This window comes from Bos grunniens, chromosome 4 (genome assembly GCF_055505025.1).
Source record: "Bos grunniens cultivar Pamir isolate PY7600 chromosome 4, Bosgru_T2T1.0, whole genome shotgun sequence".
In the NCBI taxonomy this organism is placed as follows: Eukaryota; Metazoa; Chordata; class Mammalia; order Artiodactyla; family Bovidae; genus Bos; species Bos grunniens.
The window spans coordinates 106899667-106927334 of record NC_141168.1 but is presented as its reverse complement, the minus strand read 5'-3'; the positions used below and the strand labels follow the sequence as shown (position 1 = coordinate 106927334).

The following is a 27668-nucleotide window of genomic DNA, read 5'->3' as shown; positions in this document are numbered from 1 at the left end:
GTATATCTGGTTTAAATACCTAGTGAAATTTTTGGCAGCACCTTGTGGACTGTGAGAGCCCTCTCGAGTACGTTTGCAAATTTCCATTGACTTCAGTGGGAGTTTGGGGAGACTTCCTTGGGGCCTAATTTGGTCTTCCGACTCCACACGCAGGACCCGTTAATTAAGGATCAGGCTACTTTCTGAGTGCTGTAGAATTCCCAGCTATCCTGTGATGAAGCATGGTCCTCTCTCCACCTGCACCCCCACCCACCCCACCCCCCTGCCAATTTCATGAGAAGGAAAAGTTTGCCAAGTTCATCATGATAACATTGAATTTGGAATTTGTTGTTTATTTTGAAAAGTCAAGCTTTAGTTGGTATGTTCAATTAAAAGCTATATACTATTAGTCTTTAATTAAAAGTAGCCAATTAAATAGCTGAGGTGAGTCAGAACTTTGTACCGTTTTCGTGATATTCGAAGTTGTTATATGCAGTGTATACTTCTTGGGTTTATCTTGTTACATGATGTGTAAAATATTTCTGAACATTATGGCACACATCAGAAGAACTACATATTTGATTTCAGATAAATCTCCTTGAATATCCACACTACACTTAATATTACATTACAGAGCAATTTTATGAAAGCAGATCTGTTTATTTTTACTCTCTAGAAAGTGTTGACAAAAATCTTCATTTCTGATGGGACGAAAGAAGTTTCTTCTTAAAGACAAAATATTGAACTTTCAAGCCAGACAAAATAAGTATGTTGTGTAAATTGTGTTAGTGTGATATGAATCTAACATTTGCATTCCGGGGGGGCGCGTGGAATACACCACATTTCTAGGTGTAACATCCTCCGCCTCAGAAGTGTGCTTGGAGTGCCTGGTGGGTGGGCGGAGCTGATCACCGAGAAGGGTTCTTTGTGGTTTCATCCATGAGCTTTCTACGATTTTGGCAGTCCTGGATGGTCTGTTCTACAGTGGAACTTTGGCGATGCTATATGGCAGAGCTGGTTGTGTTACAGGCTGGATGGTGTCTGTGTGTGTACGTGTTGAGAGATGGGAGTTTCCTGTTTGGGGATGTACCACTCTAAGTAGAATGTCTAGAAGGATCTCTCCGTTGCACTGCATACTATTTCAGTAGACTCCCCCTTAACTACTCCTGATGCCACAGGCTGAGTCATTCGAACAGTGGCAAAGGCTCTGTTAATATTCATCCCCAGTGGTGAGAAGGGAAATGGTCTGCTGACTACTGACGTAGCTTGGAATCTTTGAGAAAGAATACCCTTCGGAACTGAAAATATTGCCAATATATTCTAAAGCCAAAATATTGCCAATGTTTCCTTCAGTGAATATTTTAGTCAGTGCATCTTTTTCATGGTCTTCATCAAAATAAAACTAAGCAGCAAAAACATGCATTCTACATTGGTTCATTTGTTTAAAAAATTTGAGAGGTAGGAAAGAAGGGAAATATTAAGAAACAAAGAAGTTTCTCTCTTTCCTTTGTTTATAATGGGTATAATTGCAGCAGAGAAAACAGACGTGCTCAGAGATGAAATGGTAGAAAATAGATGAAATTTAAAAACTCCTTTCTCTACCTCCCTTGCTTGTTATACGTAACATTCCTTAACTCTTTTAGGAGTATATACAACATTACTTTATCCAAGAGGACTGGAAAGCATAATAGTTCGACAGTCTGGTTTATTTAAAGTAAGGCATTTTGAAAAATGTGTATGTTGACCACACATAATTCATATATACACATAATTCATATATACATGTAATATACATTCACACACACCACCTTTAGGCAATAAGAAAATACAGCATAACATGTATACAGGATTTACTGCAATAAGTTATAATATAGCCATGGGACAGAATTACTTGAATATGACTCATATTTTGGGAGTATATTTGATTTTGTAAGTTGCTTTGACTGATATGTGGCTGCTAAAATTTCTTCCTACATTGTTGTCATCATTTCTAAATTGTATAGTGTTGTTACACTCATATTTCCTCTATCGTACTAGCAGGTCAGGCTGGTTTTCATTTTGGTATTATTGCCCTTGCTTTTCTAAGTGACATTACAGACTATAGAAATGTCTGCAACTCGAGGCCGGTCTCACCTATTGTCTGGAGTCTAGACAGGCTATAGAAAAATCTCTGTGACATATAATAGGCCCAACTATTTGTAGGGTTGTTTATCCCTACAAATTCACTACCAGGAAAAAAAGGGTTCTACAATTTTATTGAGAGAAGCTATTGTAATCTTCTAGCCCTTTTCTGAAGGACTAAAAATCAGGATAGGCTTATATATTCAAACAGTTCCTTCTGTATTGTTTGATCCTATAAAAAGTCATCTATAGCTCAGAAAAACCCAGACTTTACAACAGAATTTTGCTGAAAGTATATATTTTCCTGAGTATTTTTGTAATGTATTTACAAATTTATCTCATGTGTTTTGGGGGAGAAATAAAGGGGTACTTTTCTGTCTTAATACCCTGTTCTAAGTTTCTGAAGACCAAATCTGTAGAGTTCCATGTACTGAAGGGAAAGATGACTTTCCAACAGCTAAGTTTAGCAGAAGCCCACTTGGGAGAGTTGGTAGATCATGGGAGATACTGCCATGACGGTAATTACTATTGTCTCGTTCACCAACCTGGAACTGACGGAGCGTAACTGTCCATAAATGTCGTTGTATTGGTCACATCCAACTCTTTGCGACCCCATGGAGTGTAGCCTGCCAGGCTCCTCTGTCCCCAGGCAAGAATACTTGAGCAGGTTGCCATTCCCTTCTCCAGAGGATCTTCCCAACCCAGGGATCGAACCCCAGTCTCCCACATTGCAGGCGGATTCTTTACCATCTGAGCCACCAGGGACGCCCCTTAGAAGAGAAGGGCACCCCGTAAACAGTACCCCGCCAGCCTCTGTAATCACCCACATTGTGGAAAGCCAGACAGAGTGCCTTTACAGCAACCTGGCCCATCTGAAATTCAAGGTCAAATTGAATACCGGTGCACTGCTGACAAAGGAGAAGGGGTTTGAGCAGGAAGTGATTTTCAAAGGAAGAAAATATAGAGGAAAAGAAAAAGGATGTCATTGAGGATCAGACTGCCCAGAAAGTGTGCTCCCATTATCTGTATTCAAAATTGGTCCTCCAGTCCCCATTAGAACGAAACCCATCACCAGAATCACGCTGGCCTTTGGATAGAAAACCTGGCCTGTGGAACCTTCTAGGAAGAAGATGAAACACTTTCAGGTAAGCGTTATAATACAATCTGTATATGAGGGTTAATGGTAGTTTTGAGAGGACACTCTATTGATCCATTTTCTTGGACCTCAGTACATCAGATGGATGTCTTGTCTGCCAGAGGACATCTCACGCTTGTTCTCCCGTGGTGTTCTTGACCGAATCTTCTGTTAGGCTGTGGAGAAAGGAGGCGAGAGCAGCAGGCTCTCTTTCTCTAAGGTCCTGTTTTAGAGCAAGGCTGGCTTTACCTGTGCTGTCATCTCGCAGGGCCCCATGCAGAGGAACCCTGCTGCTGCTGCTAAGTCGCTTCAGTCGTGTCTGACCCTGTGCAACCCCATAGACAGCAGCCCATCAGGCTCCGCCGTCCCTGGGATTTTCCAGGCAAGAACACTGGAGTGGGTTGCCATTTCCTTCTCCAATGCATGAAAGTGAAAAGTGAAAGTGAAGTCGCTCAGTTGTGTCCGACTCTTCGTGACCCCATGGCCTGCAGCCTACCAGACTCCTCTGTCCATGGGATTTTCCAGGCAAGAGTACTGGAGTGGGGTGCCATTGCCTTCTCCAAGAGGAGCCCTGAGCTTGGTTTAAAGCTCTGCTGTCATCGTCCTGCAGTTGTTCAGACATTTTCCAGGAAGGTGCCTCATGTTTCCAGGTTGCGCTGGGTCCCTCAGACTCTGTATTCAGTCTGGTCCAGGAGAGTATTGCTTTCAGTACCCTCACAGTACAAATCAGAAATGAAAAGTTCTGGTCTTGATGTAGACCATTAGGAAAGAGAAATGTTTAGAGAGGTGGCTAAACGTCATACCTGCTGTATGATATTATTACCTACTCTTTGCATGCACGCATGCATGCTCAGTCGGATCTAACTCTTTGCGGCCCCAAGGATTGTAGCCTGGCAGGCTCCTCTGTCCATGGGATTCTCCAGGCAAGAATAATGCAGTGGGTTGCCATTTCCTTCTTGAGGGCATCGTCCCCACACAGGGATTGAACCCGTGTCTCCTGCATTGGCAGGCGGATATTTTTCTCACTGTGCCACCCGAGAAGCCCAGTATTGTTATTACCTATTCCTTAGGACTATTTTAAAATGTTGGATGAGAAGAGCAATATTTCCACATTCTCAGTATCATGATATTTGGGTATTTGGTGGATATTCTAGTTCCCCTCCCCACAACCCTCTTTTGATCACATAATTTTAACTGAGAGTGTAATAAGGGAGCGAGCTCTATGATACCTACCTTCAGGTGGAGTTGAGAGGGACAGCCTTTCTCTGTCCCCTGAAAGGAGACTTCTGTGACTCCCAGTGGAGACAGCTCCATTCAAGTCCAGGTCGATGTGCCTTCCTGTGGGACCTGACTCTCAACCAGAGGGCACTGCAGAAAGGGACTCGGTGTCACCAGCATTAACAACCTGCCTCATCTCCTGTCCCAGCCGAGGTGCAGCTGCTGCAGGGAGTCCCAGCGCAGTGCCCCCATGATCGTGCCCACCTCTATTATGTACAGTTGTCCTCCATGACTTTTAAGATGATGGCAGAGAGCAGTGGCTCGGATCCAGATTTACTGATGCGATTTATTATGAACTTCTGAAGGGGTAAACAGGGGATTGTGTGTGCGCTCACTGAAATCACCGGATTGAGTCTGTCCATCCTTTTTTTTTTTTTCTTGTTACATTTAAATGGCAAAGGCATGAGTAACATCTCAAAGCCTATGAGTAAGGAGGTAAAATATAAAATGCAGTGTTTTCAGGTAGGCCACATGATGCTTTGTTTATACAGCATACATTTTTGGTTGTTTCATTTTGGCATTGTATCTGGAAAATATACTGTACACATTTATTTTCACAGATAGGGGTCTATTTTCTTTGCAGAGCAGGTGCTTACCTCCCATTAGCATAAATGGAAGTTATATGAATTCCTTGAAAGAGAAGACCCATTTTATTATTTGGCTATAATTTTTATTCTATTCATGCATCTCAAAAGTTACTTAAATAGACAGTGGTTGCATGTACCACTTAAAATTCGAAGATCTAAATTTTAAAATGAGCCCAGCACTTGAGTAAGTTTGCAAGATTTTGCTCCCCAAACTATGGGACACCATCTGTTTTGGAGCTGTGTGATCCCATTCAATTAATTGAAAGATGAGTAAGATAACAAGTCATAAATTAACTACAAATATAACCTGAACATGTCGAGTGTATTCTTCTTCAGACCTGTTAATCATTGTTGGGTTTTTCAAAAATGATGTGTGAACACACATATTCTTAAGAATTAAAAATAAGAATTACTCACAGCCAAGGCTCTTTACCAAATAGCAAGGTTTTCTATATATAGAGAGAGAAAGCTGATTTTAACGGCACATGGGCCAGTGAGTGTAGAATTATTCACGTGTCCTGATGATTGATAACCAGCCTCGCTACCTGTCTCTCTTGCCGATGTGTTTTACAGAAAGCCTGCTGCCATTGTTAATGCTTCAGTGCAGTCACACAGATGCAGCTGTCATAAATATCCCCTAACAACTATGCTTGCTGCTTATCTGAATTAGTTAGAATGCTGTTTGCAGCCCCAGTTGTGAAAGAAGCAGTTTATCTTCTACCTCCTATTTATTTCTTTTTCCATTAACCTCTTCTAGGGAAGATTTTGTTTTCAGTTGGGATAAATATGCATAAGTTTCAGATCCCTGATTTTATTCCTACAGTAGTCAAAATGATAAAATTCCAAAATCATTTCGGCTGAAAGTAGAGTTGGAAAAATAAAACAGCAACTGGAAAACTGTAATTTGGGAGATGAGGAGGTCTTATTGCCCTGGCTTTCTCTGTTTAGTACCCCATTTACTCATTATCTAAGGGAATGTGTATTAATCTTTAAATTTTAACCCTGAGCTCTGGCACCATTTCGTGTGCCTTGTTTGCTGTGACTCTTGGAGGCCAAAAGAAAGGCAGTCATCTTATACAAATTGGAACAAATGCAGTAAATTTGACACTTGTCAATATTTTAAAAGGGCTTTAAAAAATCTTGGAAGGGAAAAAGGAGACTATGAGATCAAACGCAGTCGCTAAAGCGTGGTTTTAAACGTTCATCTGAATCTATTTTAAAGCTACAATTAAAAACTGGAATGAAAATTCTACTTGGAATCCCAGTAGGAAAAATGACCTATGCAAGATACTTTAGAATGGTGGTCAAGGTGTAATGTACAGGGGCTATAAAAAGTGCCTGCAGCCGTTCTCACAGACAGCTAGAGCAAGAAGAAAGAGGGATTCCGTGAGCCATTTCCCTTGTACTTTAAATCGCTGTTCAGCATAGTAGCACCTGATAAACTGGACGTGTTGGGAGTTAAAAGAGTGTTTGAGAGACGCAAACTAAATAATACACGTATGGTTTTTAAGTGGATTACACTGAGGCAATAATTGTTCGCTTCGTGGAATGACTTCACGTTTTCCAGTAGGACAGGGCCCACATCCCTTTTCCACAGGAATTTATGCCCTGAATATAAATAATCCCCCTCTGTGGGGAAGGCTGGCATGCAGAAGACAAAATACGAAGTTAAACTGAAATTTGGGGGTTGATGCAAATACGAGTTCCTTAATGAAAAAGAACTGCACTTGAAATCAGTCGATTTAATTATTGTGCTTTATGAAAGCCATTATCCTCTGCCGACGAGGAGCCCGATAGCGTGGCTCAGTTCTGGCAGCATCCGGGAGGGGAGGGAAGGGCTGAGCTAGGCTCAGCTCACCGGAGTCCAGTTATAATTGCCCCGAACACTTGTGTTTCTCATTAAACGAGTGTGGCCATAGGTTTCTGGACTCTAGAAGGTCTTTTAAGTGCTAGCTTATTCTTCCATGGGTTAAACAGTGTTTTTTCCTTCGCTAATGCTAAACACTTCTTTTGGTTTTTCCCTCCATGGAAAAGACTTATGTGATGCCCAAATCCAGATAAAAACTGAAAATCCAGATACTTAGTGTTTTTAACCTGAATGTTTATTAGCCACAAACCTGTGCAGTTAAGTAAAAAGCACAAAGGCATATTTGTATGGACAGATTTGGGGTGCTAATAAATATAATTACATAAAATAAGCTACTTTGAAATAATATATTAGTTCATTTCCTTGTCATAATAAATTATATGTATTTGAAATAAAATCATCTGGTTAAAATATATGATTATAATTTTAGTGTTAATGTGATTTTTTTCTAGGAAAAGTATGTTAAAAAGAAAGTGCTATTTCAATTAATGTTATAAGTATTCATCTTATAGTAAATGTAGTAGCAGTGGGTCTATTTTGATAATTACATATGTTAAAGACCATGATTAAACTAATTCTTATATAAATAGTGTGCTTATTCAGGTAGCATTAGTTTATAAATTTTCAAACCACTTTTTTTTCTGAATTGATAAGAAAATACTTATGACTTTTATATTTTACGGAGTACTTGACTAAATGAAAAGAAAACCCTAATATCTAATTTTATAAAAACCAAATTAATGTGTGCATAGTAATTTGCAATATTCAATGAGATTAATATATTCCCATTTTGGTGATAAATGGTCTCTGAATATAAACGTTCTGAAACAAGTATTAGTTTATATAATTAATCATCTTTATGATTCTTCTGTGGTTTCAAACTGTCATCTTCAATAGCCGTTTGGATTCTGAGGCAGTCATTAATTATAGTGTTAATTTTTTTTATGTCTAACAAAATTGTGTTTAGTTATAGAATTTCAAAACTGCTAAATTTTATCTTGAAACATTTCTGCCTAGAACAGTAGCCTCAAATCACGGCATGAAGCTGCTCCAATCTTATGAGTCTAGATTAACACTGGCCTGTACAGAAATGAAGAGTTATTTGTTTCTTCTGTAAGTATGTGTGTTACTATTGGTATATCTGAAATAGAATATGAAATCAAATATCTGCCTATACATGTTTGTGTATAAATATTTATATGCCATGTAGGCTGGACTTGCAAAGTGAGGAAGTGAATGAATCATTGTATTCCACTTTCATGAAAGGTTTGCATGAATTTCTGAGACTGTCAGCTATCAGAACATCTTTTCCATTTTAAAACATGAATTATTTATCATTTAGGGAATATCAGAGCTTAACACTGTAGGAGCAGTTTTGCACTCTTACTGTTTAGGCTGGCAGATAAAACTGATCAGTGGCCCGGAATTCTCTCTGATCTTTGTCCTCACGGTCGGCCAGTACTTTTGCAACATTTAGATAGAACCTTTCATCGGTCTGGCAGCCCTCCTCTGGTTTATCACATTCCTCACTAGAGTTTTTCTGATCTTTAGAGAGCCACATCTACAGGTCCATAGATACTTACCTATTGTCATCTATTTGAACAGGATAACCTGGCCTAGAACAGTGCCTGGCACATACAGGCACTCAATAGTAATAAACAGGTAAATGAATGTTTCACAGGTGAAAGTTGGAGGTTAAGAAAAAGCGTACTTGTGTGAAGTGCTCAGACGGCAGCCTCCAACTTGTCTATAGATTGATGGCCAGGAAAAAATAACTGTATTTGCATGGGGAAAAGGTATGTAGAACATAAACTTAGAAAGAGTGCTTGTTCTTCCTCTCCAATCTCTATTCCAGTTACTCTTCTCTCCTTTGCTTTTAAAAGTGAGCAGTTGGTCACTAGTCATAATAAAAGCCTAACAGTTGACTCAAATAGTTGTTAAACCACTGGAAAAATGCTTCTTTTTCATTATGCTTTTTTTGGACACTATAGATACGGTAAATCATGAACTACATTATACAAATACCTCTTTTATGCCCAAACATTCAGTAGGAGGGAATGACATTTCCTTTATTACCTTGGTAAATGTTTTTAAGGTGTTTAGCAATAAGCCTTCTTTTTTGTCAAAACTGCTTAGATGCAGTGGTTGCTAGGAATTTACTAGAAAAACTATAGTTAATAATATCAGAAAAAGTAAGGATATATGTTTAGTCAGCTACTATGACAGATCAATTTGAGTAATGTATGCGCTTTCACTTCCCCGTCATCCTGGTCTTTTGTGTTATGGAAAAATTAGTGGTAATGAAGTTTAAAAAGTTTATTTTCCATTATTGCCCATCAGTCAAACGTCTTTAGCATTTTTTTTCCATCTTTTGAACAGAGAAATAGATGGTTCAAAGTAATAGAAAAATAATGCTTAAGACATTTCTAAAGACGAGGGTGACAAGATTTTAATACGGATGTGAGCAAGGTCATCTTTAAGCCTTAGTGAATTAACTCTTTTTCAGCTGTGTGATTTTTTTTGTTGTTGTTTCCCTTCTCAGGTAAAAACTTCAGAATTTTGTCATGCATCCCATGATGCTAAATTTTAACATGAAGAGTATTTCTAAATGTTCAATTTTGTTTTTTTAAAGAACAGTGTTTAGAATAGTGTTTAAAATGATTTCCTTTGACATTTGCTGGCTTATTGAAATTGATAGAGGCCCATCTTTGTCACTGTTTACTTTGGGCTTTTATGTTCTACCTTTATATCTTTCCTTAATTGGGTGGTAATGGATTTTTTAAAAGTATTGTTCTAACAAACATGCTATAAAAGTCATTTAAAGATTCTAGGAAGAGAACTTCAGCAGAAAGGTCTCAAGCTTCATGAGTGACTGAGGGTTCCCTTAGATGGGATTTTTAGATAAAAGAAATTCTTTCTTAACCAAAAAATAGTCAGATATCATCAGACGCCCATGGGTTAGCATGCTGCTAAATTTCACAGAAATTTTAACTACTGACTGGTAATAGCAAATGCTACAGAGCGGAGACGAATGTAACTTCTACTTTCTGGACTGCTCTAAACCGGCTGTAAATACTTAGTTACCGCAGAGTACGCACTCTAGTATATTTATGTGCTCGGTACACTGCATTCTGGCTTGGGATTTTGGTTCGTGGTTTCATCCATTGTTACCAGTGATGGTAGACTCTCCAGAGAGTTAAATACAGTGGAGCTTGGTCGTTCCATTCCGACGGCTGTTTCACTGCTTATTACCTCCCACTTTGCTTCCATCTGTGTGTGTGGCAGAGGGAATTGTCCTAAAAAATATAGGCTTCCTCTGAACACAGATGTGTGTTTGTACACCAGTAAGTCCGCAGTCTCCTGAACTGGGGTGACGTTAATAATCGTACTTTTAAAAAAGCTTTTAGAGCTTAGGAGGGTTTAGCAGTTCTATAGAAATCCATGTTCATATCCACAGTTCCTGTAAATGCATTAACAAACAAACAAAAAAATCAACGCTTATTAAAGTGAAAAGGTAATTTGTAAGGTATCATTTTTAAAGAAAACTTTCATTTTTAGGTTAATACAGGAGCTGAATTGCCATGGATCTTTGGAATCCATGGTTAACATAATCAGACTTTTTAAAAAAAATGACTCCGTTTAATTGAAAGATTACAAAGACGCTGATGAACCACATACCCATGGGATATTCATCCCGAAACCTGGAGTCCTGTTCATTTTGTTTGGTTTCTCAGATACATAAAGCATCATAAACTGAAATCATGGAACACTTTTTGTCTTAATTATCCATGCTTTTTTTTAAAAAAAAGTAACCTACTTTTATACTAAGCAAGGCCTGAGATATTTTTTACCATAAAAAATATAGCATTGGGCTGGTAGGAGTTACTGCAGATAATGCAGCTATTTAAAATCAGCTGCTAGGTACTATAAACCCTTTAAAATTACTAACAAATGAGGGAGGCTTGACTGAGGACTGTTCAGAATGGTTAGCCATGTGCTTATAAAAAGGGACACATGAATGATATTTGTGTGTTTAACCCTGGTTATAAAAAGTCATTTGATTTTTATAACAGCGTGTTCAGTGGTTACAAGGCCTTACGACTTGAGCTAAAAATGTAGAATTCCACTAAAGAAAGTGCCATAAAAAGGAAATAGCTTGATAAAACTGTATTGGTCATATGTGGAAAAGATGCATGTGTGTGTATGTGTATGTTTACAAGGAATAATTATACTTTATATTTAATTTTTTAAATTAACAAAGCATCCTCTGATTTTTCTTGTGATCTGAAAGAACCCTTTCCCCACACCCAGTTCATAAACCTTAGCTATTATTAAATGTGTGACTGTCTAGGAAGTAATTTGTGTGGGCTTTTAAGAAAGCAAATGTGATAAAATTTAAGGTGTACTTCCAAAAATACGCAGCTCTATATAGGTGAATGGAAGGAAATGGAAGAAAGAAAAAAGGAAGCAACAGCAATTGGAGGAGAGGGAATTAACATTAAGAAGGAAAAATATAGGGCAAACAACCCTTAGTCATGGTTTGTAATGTCCAGACACTGAGCTTAAACTCTTTATATTTGGGGGGAGGTCTTATTTAATATTCACAGTGGCCCTGGGAGTTAGTGGCCAGAATTCTTTTCTCACAAATGAGGAAGGAAAGATCTGAGATGCTAGAGACATAAATTTCCTAAGGACACACAGCAAATTATTAGCAGAGCTGTGAAAGAAATCATATCTGGATGATGTCTGAGGTTGAAAAAAGTCCTTCCTGGCTCCATTCTCAAAAGCGAGTTATGCGATCTGTGGCACAGTGGTTAGCCTAGAGAGTTAGCCGGGGGTAAGGCAGGGCAGGACCTGGGTGGGGGGCCCATTCCAGTGTGGGAGGAGGGCAGACCGGTGACAGCCTCTGAACTGGAGGGATGGAGGGGAAGCATGAACAGGATACATTTTCGTGAGTTTCCCCCACAACTTTTGCTTTTTATTTCTGACCTGTGCATCTTTCAGGAACCTTAGAAGGTTAAAAATAATATTTAGACTCTTTTAGCAGGTGACTGAGAACACATGACCTGCCTGCCCTTCTGCCATGGCATGCTGGCATTTATTCCCTGAAGGGGTGAGGCTCCTGATTGCCCCCCACTGACTGGGGGCAAGTTACGTGGTCTGGAGCAAATCACTGAGCTCCCTGTCCTTCCATTTCCTACCCGTTAGAGGCCTGTTCCTTAAAGTCCTCACATAGCAGACATTCGAAAGAATTCCTAAGGAAAACAGAGCCACAAAAATAATATAGAATTGATATGTATGCCACTCAATATATTAATGTATCATTTTTAGGAATATGTGCAATCTGAGTGTTCAGAGAAAAAGAATGCATGGCTATTCTGTGTTGAGCTCATGGTTCTCCATTAGATTACCTTTCTCATCCTCTCCACATCTCTGCTGATACGTGGGTCAGATGCCATTATCTCTATTACAGTTGAGGCAATGAGAGGTTAGGTGCCTGACCATGGCCACTAAGCAAGCTGAGAGCAGGACAGAAGCTTCCTGTGCAAATCTAAGGTTCGTGTTACCCCCTCCGTAAGGCCAAATTGCTACCTCAGAAACTGCCTTTGCCTTAGTTTCCTCAGCTGTAAATATATGGTCATCTCCTTTAAAAGGCATTTACTCTTAGAGCTAAAATTTTGTTATTTCAGGAATCAGCACCCTGAGTGCTTTTGGCATAAAAATGCTTTATACATTTAGCGAAAAGTTAGAAAACAGTCATACAGTTGGGGGTTGGGGGTGGACTAGATATTGGTGAACCCTGATTATGAAGCAGTAGGAAAATCTGAGTCATCTCTGACCTGGGTTGTGGACTTTGGCAGATGAATCTGAAGGCAGAAAATGTTTCCAGATCCACTTTGATTCAGTACAATACTGCTCAATTTTTACAATCTCTTTTTTATGGTGTCCTTTGATATAACTAGGCTATTTGCTTCCCAGTTCTCATGTTTAATTGAAATTACTCATCACCAATAGAAACTTACGAATATTTTTCCTATCAGAAATGTCAGTTGTTTGAAAATTATTCTAAACTAGTGTTTTCCAGTGGGGGGGGAGGGGTGCAATCTATAGTGGTGGTCTAGATTTAGCCTTTAATGCCTTGATAGAACTTTGAAGAGATGCTGAAACCATGTCATTAACATGCTATTTGCTTCCCCACTATTTGCGTGACACACAGCACATCCCAGGGAATGTTGCAGTTGTCACTGTAAGAAGGTAAATTTTCAAGTACTTCACTTTCTGAATGTCAGTGAAGTTTAAAAAAAAAAAAAGATGCCAGTATTCCCACATTTTGACCTAAGAAAACATGGTAATTAATATGCATTGTCTTCATATGCCAGAATGATTAACCATTATATCTTCAGTCCTACCCTAGTGTCTGGCGTATAGTTAGTACTCAGTCCACGCTGAAATCATTATTAAAATGACATATATACGCTAGTGAGAAGGGCATGACAGCAGTCTTTTTGCCCAGGAAACATGACAGAGATTTTTCACTTGCTTAATGATTAAGGCATTACTGGATTAAAAGTCTCCTAGACAAAGTTTCAAATGCGTTTGCGCTCAGGAGAAGAGTTAGGAGCTGCCAAGGGTAAGAAGGACACGATTCTGTCCAGACAGATGCTGTTTAAAATGAAAAGAGTGGTGGTCTTGTTTGTTAGGACACCTGTTTGGTCTTACCTACAAGTATTAAAATGGCAGAAATTATTAACTTTGGGTGTGGATGCAACCTGTGAATACACATTCACACATTCAAGCTAAGATTATACTTAAAGTGCTTCCTGATAGTGACATTTAATTCTAAAAACGGGGCAATATACAGCTCACCTTCTAAATCTAACATTACGATGATCTTGTTTTTATTGTCAGCTGGATGAAAAAGTGTAATAGAGTGAGGTAGATAAATTTAAGTTTCTAGAAGCAATTTTGTTTTCATCCTGTGCTAATCAAGCAAAGCAAACTAACATTTCTAGCGAGGAAAATGTTTGGCAAAATAATCAAAAGAAAGAAAACTTCTAATATTTTCCCAACCTAAGTGAAAGTTTCACAGATAAAAAAGACAGCGAGCTATGTTAGAATATGGTGAAACATTTTATGAGGGTGAATCTGCATTTTTAAGGACTGTTATTTCCACCACTATGGAAAAAAAGTCACATGTAAGTTCTATGGTAGGGTATATTTTTATCAAAAACTTTTAAATTTGCTAAAACTCATTTTAAATTAATACAGAAATCTGTTACATTTCTATATACTGAAGAAGAAAGTAAAAAAAAAAAATCACATTTAAAATCACATCAAAAGTACCTATGAAGAATTTCCTGGCAGTCCAGTGGTTATGACTGTACTTTCACAAGCCCAGGCTGTTGAATTAAGATCCTGCAAGCTGTGCAGTGTGGCCAAAAAAAAAAAAAATTATATGTAAATAAAACATATTTATATATAAAATACCTAGGCATAAACTTAACAAAGGAGGTGAAAGATCTATATACTGAAACCTATAAAATATTGATAAAGGAAACTGAAGATGATTCAAAGAAATGGAAAGATATCCTATGCCCTTGGGTTAGAAGATTTAATATTGTTTAAATGGCCATACTATCCAAAGCGATCTATAGATTTAATACAGTCCCTATCAAAATACCCATGACGTTTTTCACAGAACTAGAACGGATAATTGTAAAACTGATATGGGAATCCCCGAAGACCTAGAATTGTCAAAGCAAAACTGAGGAAAAACAAAGCAGGAGACCTCCCTTCCAGACTTCAGGCTATACCGCAAAGCTACAGTAATCAAAACAGCAGATAGTATTGGCACAAAAATAGACATAGGTCAGGGGAACAGAAGAGCAAGTCTAGAAATAAACCCACACATCTACTGTGAATCTGTAACAAAGGCAGTAAGAAGAATCAATGGAGAAAAGATGGTCTCTTCACCAAAAGCTGGACAGCATGTACATCAATGACATCAGAATGTTCCCTCATACCATATAAAAAATAAATCCAAAATAGTTTAAAGAATTAAATATATGACACCATAAAACTCCTAGAAGAGAATATAGGCAAAACACTTTCTGACACAAATCGCAGTAATATTTTCTTAGATCAGTCCCCCAAGGCAGTAGAAATAAAAACAAAAATAAACAAATGGGACCTAATGAGACTTAAACTTCTGCACAGCAAGGAATGGAAGAAAATATTTACAAATGCTGTGACTGAGAGAGGTGTAATAGCCAAAGTATACAAACACCTCATATAACTTAGTATCCAAAAAATAAAAAAAAATTTAAAAATGGGGATTTTTCCCCAAAGAAGACAGACAGATGGCTATATAGGCACATTGAAAAAGTGCTCAACATCACTAATTTTAAGAAAAATGCAAATCAAACCACAACTAGATATTATTATCTCACAATGATCAGAATGGGCATCAAAGAGTAAAAAGTTGAAGAGGGTGTGGAAAAAAGGGAACCTTCCAACAAAGTTGGTGGGAATGTAAATTGGTGTGGAAACTATGGAAAACAGTATAGAGTTTCCTTAAAAAACAAAACTAAAAATAGTTACCATATGATCTAGCAGTCTCACTCCTGGGTATATATCTGGAAAAACATAACTCTAATTGAAAAAGATACATGCACCCCAGTGTTCATAGCAGCACTGTTTACAGTAGCCAAGACAAGGAAGCAATGTACATGTCCATTGACAAATGAATGGATAAAGAAAAAAATGGTATAGATATATAATGGAATATAACGTGAAAGTGAAGTCGCTCAGTCGTGTCCGACTCTGTGCGAAGTCCATGGCATTCTCCAGGCCAGAATATAACTTAGCTATAAAAAAAGAATGAAATAATGCCATTTGTAGCAACATGATGGACCAAGAGATTATTATGCTAAGTGAAGTAAGCCAGACAAATATAATATTGCATAATGTGGGAATCTAAAAAATGATAGAAATAAATGTATATACAAAACAGAAACACTCAGACACAGAAAACAAAGTTACCAAAAGGGAAGATAAGGGGGAAGAGGGATATATTAGAAGTATGGGGTTCACAGATAGAAATTACTATATATAAAAATAATTAAGCAACAAAAATTTATTGATTAACATGGACAACTATATTCTATACTTTGTAGTAATGGAAAATGGAAAAAAGCCTGAAAAAAAATAATCGCTTTGCTGTACAACTAAAACTAGCACAATTTTTAACTATGCCTCAATTTTAAAAAAAACACCTTAAAATTTTGGTGAAACCTACTTATATAAATTGAATGCTTTATTATTAGAAATACTAGAATTACTAGTTTGATTTCTTAAAGGAAAAGGACCTCTGAAAAATGCATTTTTAAGAAATTACATGTGCAACTTCAGATGTCATAAATGATAGTTCTGTCCCATACTGGATCTGGTTGCAAAGTCAACCCTTCATGTCTCATAGTGTTTGTTAGAGTTGCTTCTTAACAGTCTTGCCATGACCACCACATGAAACTGTAAACACATGGACCTGGGGGTTTTTGTAGGATATATTTTCTATACATTGCTGTCAATAAAACATTACATACAGCATCATACAGTAACTTAAATTTGTGCCATTTTAACTAATAATAAAGGTAGTTTTCTGTTTGGAGTCAAACCCCTGGACTATATCACTTTTATTAGTGAGACCTGCTTTCTTCTAATATTTAATGTTATGTGAAGTTACGAGGTGTTTCAGATTTAGCTTGATTCTCACCTTCTATGAGACAAATTCATAAGTATGTTATCATAATTGGCGTTTGTCTCCTCCTGAGCTTTTTGTTTTGTGGTTCACTGGGGTGGAGGGTGCTTGGTCAGGAGTTGGAGAAGAGACAGAGAGTAGACCTATGCTTTCATATAAATATGGTGTAACCCATTTCTGCTCGTGCTTTTTGTTAGCTCTTTCATATAATTTATTTTAAGGACTTCATTTCCCCAGTGCAGTATTTTCTAAAATTGAAGAGAAAAATGAAGAATAGTGGAGCACAGGAAAAGAACTCAAAGTAGAGCAAATGAACTGAGCAAAGAGGTAATACTGCCGTTCGAGACTGTTGTGAATTTGTGTCACTGTCTGAACGGGAATGTGGATTCATTTCAGTAACTAGGTAAGTGTTGCACCATTCAGAACTCACTCATGTGACTAAATCAGAGTTCTTGTTAGTATTGCGTTTCTCAAAATAACAAATAAGAAAGAAGCACCCCAAAAAAAGTTGTTTAAGAAAACAAGCACCTGTGTATCATTTGCAGAATTATATCCTTGAAACCACCTGAGGACCAGAACATGCACTGAAGGATGTACTTTGCAGGGTGATGATACGACTCTTTAATAAGTTGTCTTGGATAGATCGTATCTGAGAATACCAGCCCCTGTAATAAAAATGTTAAGTTCTAAAAGTTTGGCTTTATACAGTAAGAAATTTTTCAGCTGTAAAAGCGATCTCAGAGTTCAGATTTAGTTGCTTGTTTTTGAAAATGCACCCTGATTGTGATGAGTGTGTTATTGACGTTTATGAAATATGTGGATAGCACGTGCGGCACCAGCATCTGTAGATGGGTTACGTCTTGCACAGGAATCCTCTGAGTAAATGGCTCTACAGTCGAAATACATTGTATTCTGTATGAAAATCATTTGGACTTCTACTTGATCCTGCTCCTCATCTTCAAATAATTCTGTTTTATTCCAAACACTTGCATGGTACCGAAACAGCTCATCTTTGGATGCCATGTAGAGAAATCATTACCCTTCAACTCAGCTCACAAAAATTCATGCATGCGCTTTGTGTCAGATGGGATTAATTTTTCTTACTCAATTGTGCGCAGGAGAAGATATATATAGGATTATAAGTCCCTCTTTTTGGTGAGTTTGTATAGAATACTGGCTAAGGATATAAATACCAGATGACATTGGCATGGATATTGGCAAGCTGGGCAACTTTGGCAAGATGAGTTGATCTTTTGGTGCCTCAATTGACCTTCTTCTGCAACATGGAAACACTCTGATTATCCAACATAGGATTGCTGTGAGGAAAGAGGAGAAATCATGTCAAGTACTTACAGCAGAAATTTTGATAAATGTTACTATTATTATTATTCATCGGCTTCATCATAGGATCTTGCTAGAAAAGCCAAAGCATCTTATTACAGTAGTAAGGTTTCTTTGTATATATAAACTATACTTTTGTCATATATACTGGCACATTAGCAACATCTTTTTAAAAAGGATCAGTAACATTGACTTAGACAATACCACCATCATTTCAAAGTCCTAATAATACAGTTTTTATTTGTCATGTTCGCTGTAATTCTGGTCATCTGACTGCAAGTGCTGTAATGTGGCTACTGTATTAACTGTATAGTTTACAGAAGTTTTTTAATGTTTTATAAATCGCACACATGCTTGTGCTTCTGAGAGTGACAGTATTCTTTTAAATTATCAGTTTAAGAGCAGCATTTCAGAGCTCTGATTCAAGGAAGAATATCTGATTTCCTTTGCATTCCATGGGAATCACCTGTTTCAAGAGGAACGGTCATGCAGGCTTCAAGGCTTTCGGTGTAAAAGCTAGCTTGTTGACCATTTTCCGTTCATTTGCTTTGCAGCTTGCAGTTCCCCACAATGACGAGTGGACCCGATTTGCCAGGACCCTCGTGGAGATTCGTGCTAACAGAGCTGACAGCGAGGAGGAGGGCGCCGTTGAGTTATCTGCCTAGTGGACGTGAGCCGTCCCCACCTGGACCTAGAGCTCAGCATCTGCGGTCAAGTCAGCTTGTATTCATGTTCATTCAGTATCAGTATTGCCGTGGCCTTTTGAGGGCCATGCTGTGCCAGCTTTGCTCCAAGTATTCCAGGTGTAGCCCACCATACTGTCCACTGACCTGAAATTCACCAGAGCATTTCTGTCTTTATATTTCTGTCTCAAAAATGGGGGTAGGGGGGTGGGAGCCTTTCTGGGTTGAGTTGTTGCCTTTTAACTACTTAGTAGCTGTATTTAATAGCTGGAAACCTCTGGTTAAATTTGTGCTTACACACACTCCTGGCATAGTCCTATTAAATCCATATGAAGCCAGATATGATTAGGTACAGATGTGGTGTGCTTCATGCTATGGTACAGGGCCAGAGACTTGAGATGTGGTGTTTTACATGGCGACTCACATTATGAATGGATTTACTAGAAGAACATTGCTGCTCCTTATTTATTGTGGTGTGCTGCATGGAACATATTTATTTGAAAGCATTAAAATAAACGATCCTAGAGCATGTGCCTAATGAGAGGACTGCATTGTCTCTCTTGCTGTTGAAGTTACGTTCAGTTCCAAATAACAATTACAGTATGCCGGTTCCACTGAGGACAAGAAATCTTTAGAGGTCTGTTGGCAGTGAATGGAATGAATTTTAATGCCTATTATTTCTAGGTACTTTAACAATATTTCAAATATAGCTGATCATTGATACTTGTCATTCAAGCTAACCCAGTCTGACAAAAGTCTGTGGTTCCTAAATATGACACCAATGTTGCCAATAAAATGTTCCAAACCAGGTCTGCACCAGTGTGGATAAACCCTTTGCTTAGGAAAAGCCTGATTAAAATTCTGCTGTGGCCAGGGGGCAAGAGAGATCCATTAGAGCCATGTTAAAGACTGATAATGAATTTACAGGCAGCCAACCTGGCTGGTTTTAAACCAGGACTCTGGTATTATTTTTATGAAGGAACATGTGTGATGTTTCTGGAAAGCTCTTTCTTGTCTCCTCCAGAACCACTCTTTACCCAAAGAATATCTTAAGCATTGGCGTAAGAACGGGTTAAGATGAACCTATACCGAATGCTCCACATTACATAATTTTCTCGTATAAATCGAAAAACAGTGAATACTACTATTGGACGAGGAAACATGTCTATAAACAACTTTATGGGATTTTTTTTCCAAAAAGTCATTTCATGCTTAAGAGAGAATTAAAATAAATAGTGGTTGAGTCATGAAAATTATTTGAAGAGGGGCTTTTGATGTTTTAGGAAGAGAATTTCCACGGTGCTTTGTTGGTAGGGATTCCTTGAACTGTGAGACTTCTTCTACTTTTGAAATAATTGCTTTTTCTCTAAGTGTCATATGGTAGGTATATCAATATTAAAATTCTTTATTAATATATATTAAGTTTTTAAAGATAAAATGAGTGTCTAAAATAGGTTTAAAAACAGTCCACAGTCCAATGAGACAGAAGACCTGTACTCCGAAAACTGTAAGATCCTGATGGAAGAAATTGAAGACATAAACAGATGGTAAGATATACTGATACCATGTTTCTGGATTGGAAGAATCAATATTGACCATATTGGTTCTTTTAATCAATATATAATCAATCAAAATGATTACACTACCCCAGGAAATCTACAGATTTAATGCAATCCCTGTCAAATTACCAATGGCATTTTTCATAGAATGAGAACAAAAAATTTTTTAATTTTTGTATGGAAACACAGAAGACCCCAAATAGCCAAAAGAATCTTGATAAAGCAAAACAGAACTGGAGAGATCAGACTCCCTGGAGAAATCAGACTCCCTGACTTCACACTACACTACAAAGCTACGTTCAGCCAAACAGTACAGTACGGAGACAAAACCAGAAATACAGTTCAATGCAACAGCACAGAAGGGCCAGAAATAAACTCATGCATCTCTGATCAATTAATCTATGACAGAGGCAAGAATATACAATCGAGAAAAGACAGTCTCATCAATAAGCAAGGTTGGGAAAGCTGGACAATCACATGTACAAGAATGAAATCAGAACACTCCCTAAGGCTGTACACAGAAACTCAAAATGGATTAAAGATCTAAATGTAAGGCTGGATACTATAAAACTCTTAGAGGAAAACATAGGCAGAACACTGACATAAATTGCAGTAGTATCTTTTTTTTTAAATCCAGCTACTATTATAATGAAAATAAAAATAAACAAATGGGAACTAACTGAACTTAAAAGCTTCTGCACAGCAAAGGAAACCATAAACCAAATTAAAACACAGACTACAGACTGGGAGAAAATATTTGCAAATGAAGCAACTGATAAGGGATTAATATAACAGCTCATGTAACTCTTACATCAAAAAAAATAAACCAATCAAAAAATAGGCAAAAGATCTAAACAGACATTTCTCCAAAGAAGACATATAGATGGTCAAAAATCAATAATCAACATCATTAAGAGAAATGAAAATCATTTCAAAACTGAAAACAACAGTGGGGTATGAGGCATCACATCATGCAGGATGGCCATCATCAAAAAATCCACAAACAATAAATGCTCAAAAAGGTGTGGGGGGGCATGTAAATTAGTACAACCAATAGGGAGAACAGTATGCAGGTTCCTTAAAAAACTAAAAGTAGATTTACCACATGATCTAGCAATCCTACTCCTGGGCGTGCTGCTGCTGCTGCTGCTAAGTCACTTCAGTTGTGTCCGACTCTGTGCGACCCCATAGATGGCAGCCCACCAGGCTCCCCCATCCCTGGGATTCTCCAGGCAAGAACACTGGAGTGGGTTGCCATTTCCTTCTCCAGTGCATGAGAGTGAAAAGTGAAAGTGAAGTCGCTCAGTCGTGTCCGACTCTTAGTGACCCCATGGCCTGCAGCCCACCAGGCTCCTCCGTCCATGGGATTTTCCAAGCAAGACTACTGGAGTTGGGCGCCATTGCCTTCTCCGACTCCTGGGCATATATCCAGAGAAAATCATGATTTGAAAAGATACACTCACCTCAGTGTTCATTGCAGCACTGGTTACAATAGCCATGACATGGAAGCAGCCTAAATGTCCATCAACAGAGGAATGCATACAGATGTGGTGCATACACTTATATGTGGAATCTAAAAAAACATGGTATAAGTCAACTTACCTACAAAACAGAAATACAGTTACAGATGCAGAAACAAACTTACAGTCACCAGGGGGTAAGGTGGGGGGGAGGGATAAATTGGGATATTGGGATTGATGTATACACACTATCGATAAAATATTATACATATACACACTATATACAAATAGTTCATGGCAGCACTATAATAGCCAAGACATGGAAGTAACCTAAATGTCCATCAACAGAAGATGAAGTATACACATACAACAGAATATCACTCACCCATTAAAAAGAATGAAATAATGCCAAGAGTAGCACAATGGATGGATCTAGAGATTCCTATACCAAATGAGTAAGTCTGACAGAGAAAGACACATATCATATGCTCTCTCATATGTAGGGTCTAATTTTAAAAAATTAAACAATGACACTTACAAAAACAGATGGAAAACACAAAGGGGAACACGGAGGGGGGAGGAATAAGGAGCTTGGGACGAACATATATACACTACTACTAATATAGATAACCAATAATAACCAATACCTACTGTATAACACAGCATTCTACCCAATATTCTGTGATAACATATGAGAAAAGAATCTAAAACAGGATAAATACATTTATAACTGAATCACTTTGCTATACACCTGAAACACAACATTGTAAATCATCTATAATAAAATTCTTTTTAAAAAGCAATCCAATGAAAAGTACTGGGGAAAAAAGCTTCTCAAACATAAGCTAAAGGATCGTGGAACAAATCAGTAACCCATGAGTTGCTACAGACAATCGTCTGAATGAGTCAATGCGTCAGGAATATGAAAACTTCGAAGGCTAGTCATTTGTCATAGGCACATGAAGAATTGTGAGAGCTTACATGCGTGTGTGCCTTCCCAGTGGTAAAGAACCCACCTGCCGATGCAGGTTCAATCCCTGGGTTGGGACGATCCCCTGGAGAAGGGAATGGTTACCCACTCCAGTATTCTTGCTTGGAGAATCCCATGGACAGAGAAGCCCAGCGGGCTACAGTCCATGGGATTAAAAAGAGTGGGACATGACTGAGCACGCACGCATATGCATGTATATCCCACCACGGTACAGTCTCCAAGAGAGTCTCCCACTTCTTGTGTGACACGGTCCCATGAAGAATCTGGGATGTGTAATGGGGGAATATGGGCAAATTTGGGGGAAATGATACTATGTGGAGTTCAGAACAAGGTTATAAGAAGACATAGCCTCCTAGAGGAGAACATACGCAAAACACTCTCCGACATACATCACAGCAGGATCCTCTGTGACCCACCTCCCAGAATATTGGAAATAAAAGCAAAAGTAAACAAATGGGACCTAATTAAACTTAAAAGCTTCTGCACAACAAAGGAAACTATAAGCAAGGTGAAAAGACAGCCTTCAGAATGGGAAAAAATAATAGCAAATGAAGCAACTGACAGACAACTAATCTCAAAAATATACAAGCAACTCCTACAGCTCAATCCCAGAAAAATAAATGACCCAATCAAAAAATGGGCCAAAGAACTAAATAGACATTTCTCCAAAGAAGACATACAGATGGCTAACAAACACATGAAAATATGCTCAGCATCACTCATTATCAGAGAAATGCAAATCAAAACTACTATGAGGTACCATTTCACGCCAGTCAGAATGGCTGCGATCCAAAAATCTACAAGCAATAAATGCTGGAGAGGGTGTGGAGAAAATGGAACCCTCTTACACTGTTGGTGGGAATGCAAACTAGTACAGCCACTATGGAGAATAGTCTAGAGATTCCTTAAAAAACTGGAAATAGAACTGCCTTTTGATCCAGCAATCCCACTGCTGAGCATACACGCTGAGGAAACCAGAATTGAAAGAGACACGTGTATCCCAATGTTCATCGCAGCACTGTTTATAATAGCCAGGACATGGAAGCAACCTAGATGTCCATCAGCAGATGAATGGATAAGAAAGCTGTGGTACATATACACAATGGAGTTATTACTCAGCCATTAAAAAGAATACATTTGAATCAGTTCTAATGGGGTGGATGAAATTGGAGCCTATTATACAGAGTGAAGTAAGCCAGAAAGAAAAACACCAATACAGTATACTAACGCATATATATGGAATTTAGAAAGATGGTAACAATAACCCTGTATACGAGACAGCAAAAGAGACACTGATGTACAGAACAGTCTTTTGGATTCTGTGGGAGAGGGAGAAGGTGGGATGATTTGGGAGAATGGCATTGAAATATGTATAATATCATATATGAAACGAGTCGCTAGTCCAGGTTCGATGCACAATACTGGATGCTTGGGGCTGGTGCACTGGGACGACTCAGAGGGATGGTATGGGGAGGGAGGAGGGAGGAGGGTTCAGGATGGGGAACACATGTATACCTGAGGCAGATTCATTTTGATATATGGTAAAACCAATACAATATTGTAAAGTTAAAAAATAAAATTAAAAAAAAAAAAGACATAGAGATTCCTTCTGGGTTTCTTGGCACACTCACTCTTCATTCCCAAGCCATTTTGCAACTTACCCTGTCCCCTCTAGGCTGTTCAAAGGCCTAATCTCACCATTGAGGGGCCATGTGGATACATAGAGATACCCAGCCAGTCCACAGCGTGTCAAGTTATCCCAGCTGAGGTCCTAGATAGAATGTGGGAGTCATGAAAATCTGCCTTCAAGATCTCTGTTGCAAAGAGCATAACTGAGAGCTCCAGTTGTTTTGCTCTTAAATCCTCCAGTATGTTTGAGCAAGGCTGTGCTCCCCACAGGCTGCTCCCAGCCAAGACTGAGCATAGCAGGTATAGTGAGGCAGGCCTGTTGCTGGGAGATGCAAGAGTTCTCAGAGATGTGAGTGGCTCAAGGACTCCCTGTCAGCATTGCTAAAACTTTCTTGGAGTTAGCCTGAGTCTAATCTTCCTTCCTTCCCTTCTCTCCGTCTGTCTTAGGGTCAGACTGACATCACTTTCTAATGGCTCTCCCAGCTCTCCTAGCTGGGCACATGTGAGTCCTGATAAGAGAATAAAGACACTATACACTGAAAGGGTTACAAGAATTAGATGTGCCATTAGGGCCAGGGGAGCAGACTGGGTTAGATTTTAAGGAGTCTGGTAAAGGGGCCAGCACGTAAGACTGGGTAGATAAGAATTTATTGACTTTCAGACACTCTTCTGGGATACGTGATTTTATACTCTGGCAAGGACCCCAGGGCATGGGTTGGCTGTTACAGTGGCTCTTTAGAAGTATGAGAAGGCTATAGCCTACACTTGGTGAAAATGTTTGAGTTGCCCTGACTGATGATACAGATAGGAATAAAGAGACGGAGGGAAGTGGGGGGGTTAGAGTGAATGTATTACATAAGACTAGAAGACACATCCAACAATTAAGGTGTCTAAGAGCACCTAGAGCGCACACCCTTCCTCAGAACCATTAGCAATGAGCTAGTGAGAGAGGTACCAGCATCTCTCGGAATTTTAGTCGAGGCCAGCTAGAGCTGATGGAAGGAGAGACAGTCACAGGGCAGGGCTTTTTATATCTGTGGGAAACCTCAAAATGAGATCTCAAAGTAACAGTGGCTAGATGGTGGCAGTTTACCACAGTAGCCAGAGTCATATTTACCTTAAAGGTCTATGGAAAAGACCCTGATGCTGGGAAAGACTGAGGGCAAGAAGAGAGGAGAAGAGGGCGACAGAGGATGAGATAGTTGGATAGCATCACTGACTCAATGGACATGAGTTTGAGCAAACTCCCAGAGACAGAAGCCTGGCATGCTGCAGTTCATGGGGTCACAAAGAGCTGGACACAATTTAGTGACTGAACAACTACAAAGGGTCCCACTACTCTTTTTCACCGAGTTTGTCCTTAAATGATACCACACCGTTCGGGGACTTACCTAGCGGTCCAGTGGCTAAGACTCCACGCTCCCAATGCATGGGGCTCAGGTTTGATTCCTGGTCTGGGAACTAGATCCCACATGCTGGAACTCAAGAACTTGCATGCCGCAATGAAGACTGAAGATCCTGCATATTGCAACTAAGATCCGGTACAGCCAAATAAATAAACTCATTGTCTTGACTGCTATAGCTTTCACTAGGTCTTGAAATCAGGTAGTATGTACTTCAATTGTGTTATGCATTGTGAAAAATTGTTTTATTAGTTTTTCTAGGCCTTTTATGTCTCTACGTGAATTTTAGAAGCACTATCAAATTCACAAGAAAACCATATTATTTGGATTTCTATTGGGATTTCATTAATCTACAATATATACAAATTTGAGAGAGTGGGTATCTTAATTTAAAATTTTCTAATATGTGAATAAGGTGTATCTTCCCATTTAGTACCTCCTAGTTTTCAGAATTAAAATTTAATTTTATATATCAACCTTGTATTTTCCAACCTTGCTAAATACACTTACTAACTTCTAGTAGATTCTGTAATTCTGTTGGTGATTATGTATATAGTCATGCTCTCTGAGAATAATGAAGACTTTACTTCTTTCTTTCCAATTTTATTATTTTTGCCTTATAGCACTAGCTCAGACTTTAAGCTGTATGTTGTACTGAAGAAATGAGAGAGCTGCTGCTGCTGCTAAGTCGCTTCGTTCGTGTCCGACTCTGTGCGACCCCATAGACAGAAGCCCACCAGGCTCCCCCGTTCCTGCGATTCTCCAGGCAAGAACACTGGAGTGGGTTGCCATTTCCTTCTCCAATGCATGAAAGTGAAAAGGGAAAGTGAAGTCGCTCAGTCATGTCCGACTCTTAGCCACTCCATGGACTATAGCCTACCAGGCTCCTCCATCCATGGGATTTTCCAGGCAAGAGTACTGGAGTGGGGTGCCATTGCGTTCTCCGATGAGAGAGCAGATGTCCTTATCTCTTTTTTAATCTTAGCGTCAAAGAGACTGAGGGCAGGAGGAGAAAGGAGCAACAGAGGATGAGATGGTTGGATAGTGTCATTGATTCAATGGACATGAGTTTGAGAAAATTCAGGGAGATAGTGAAGGAAAGGGAAGCCTGGTGTGCTGCAGTCCACAGGGTCGCAAAGAGTCAGACATGACTTAGCAACTGAACAACAAAACAAATCAAAGAGTGTTAATGTTTCACTTTTATCACATGAAGGAAATTCCATTTTATTTTTAGATTGTTAAGAAACTTTATCATGAGCAGATATGGAATTTTTTCATATGCTTCTGTTCTGCATCCATTGATATGGGTCTATTTTTTCCCCCACTTATTCTGCTAATGTAGTGAATCACCCTGAGTTGTTATTTTGAATACTAATCCAACCTTGCCATCCTGGGATAAACCTCCTTTGGTCAAATGTATTATCCTTTTAATTTTGTTTCATTCTGCTTGCTAATAATTTTTAAAGGATTTTCTCATAATTGTTCCTTAGGGACACTGGTCTGTAATTTTCTATTCTTGGAATGTTTTTGTCAGGGCTTAGGAACCATGATTATGCTCATATAATGAGCCGAGAAGTGTTCCAGTCTCCTCTATTTTGTGACCGAGTGTAATATTTGTATTATTCCTTCCGTTACTGTTTGGTAGAATTCACTAGTGAAACCGTCTAGCCCCAGTTTTATTTGTGGGAAGGTTTTTGGTAATAAATTATTTATTTAATAGAATAGGGCTATTCAGATGTTCTTTTTTTTTTGGTTCTATTTTGGTAAGTTGTAGTTTTCAAGAAATGTGTGCATTTCATCTAATTTGTCAAATGTATTAACATAAACTTGCTCATAGAATTCCCCTTATTAGCTTTTCATGAATCTAAAGTCATAGTG

At 38.6% G+C, this 27668-nt stretch overlaps 1 protein-coding gene across 21 annotated transcripts in view; it reads left to right on the top strand.

The window, feature by feature from the left end:
* Window positions 1-19286, top strand: part of DYNC1I1 (dynein cytoplasmic 1 intermediate chain 1) — a 382305-nt gene extending 363019 nt beyond the window's left edge. For 20 of the 21 annotated variants that reach the window (XM_086397756.1, XM_086397763.1, XM_086397764.1 and 17 more), the window contains one exon: window positions 18620-19286. In XM_086397756.1, the coding sequence (XP_086253882.1) occupies window positions 18620-18730 (111 nt within the window). In that variant the 3' untranslated portion in view covers window positions 18731-19286. Of the gene's footprint in view, window positions 1-153; window positions 15648-18619 lie in introns of those variants that run through there. The other variant, XM_086397759.1, reaches the window with a different exon arrangement.
* Window positions 19287-27668: the final 8382 nt, after the last annotated feature.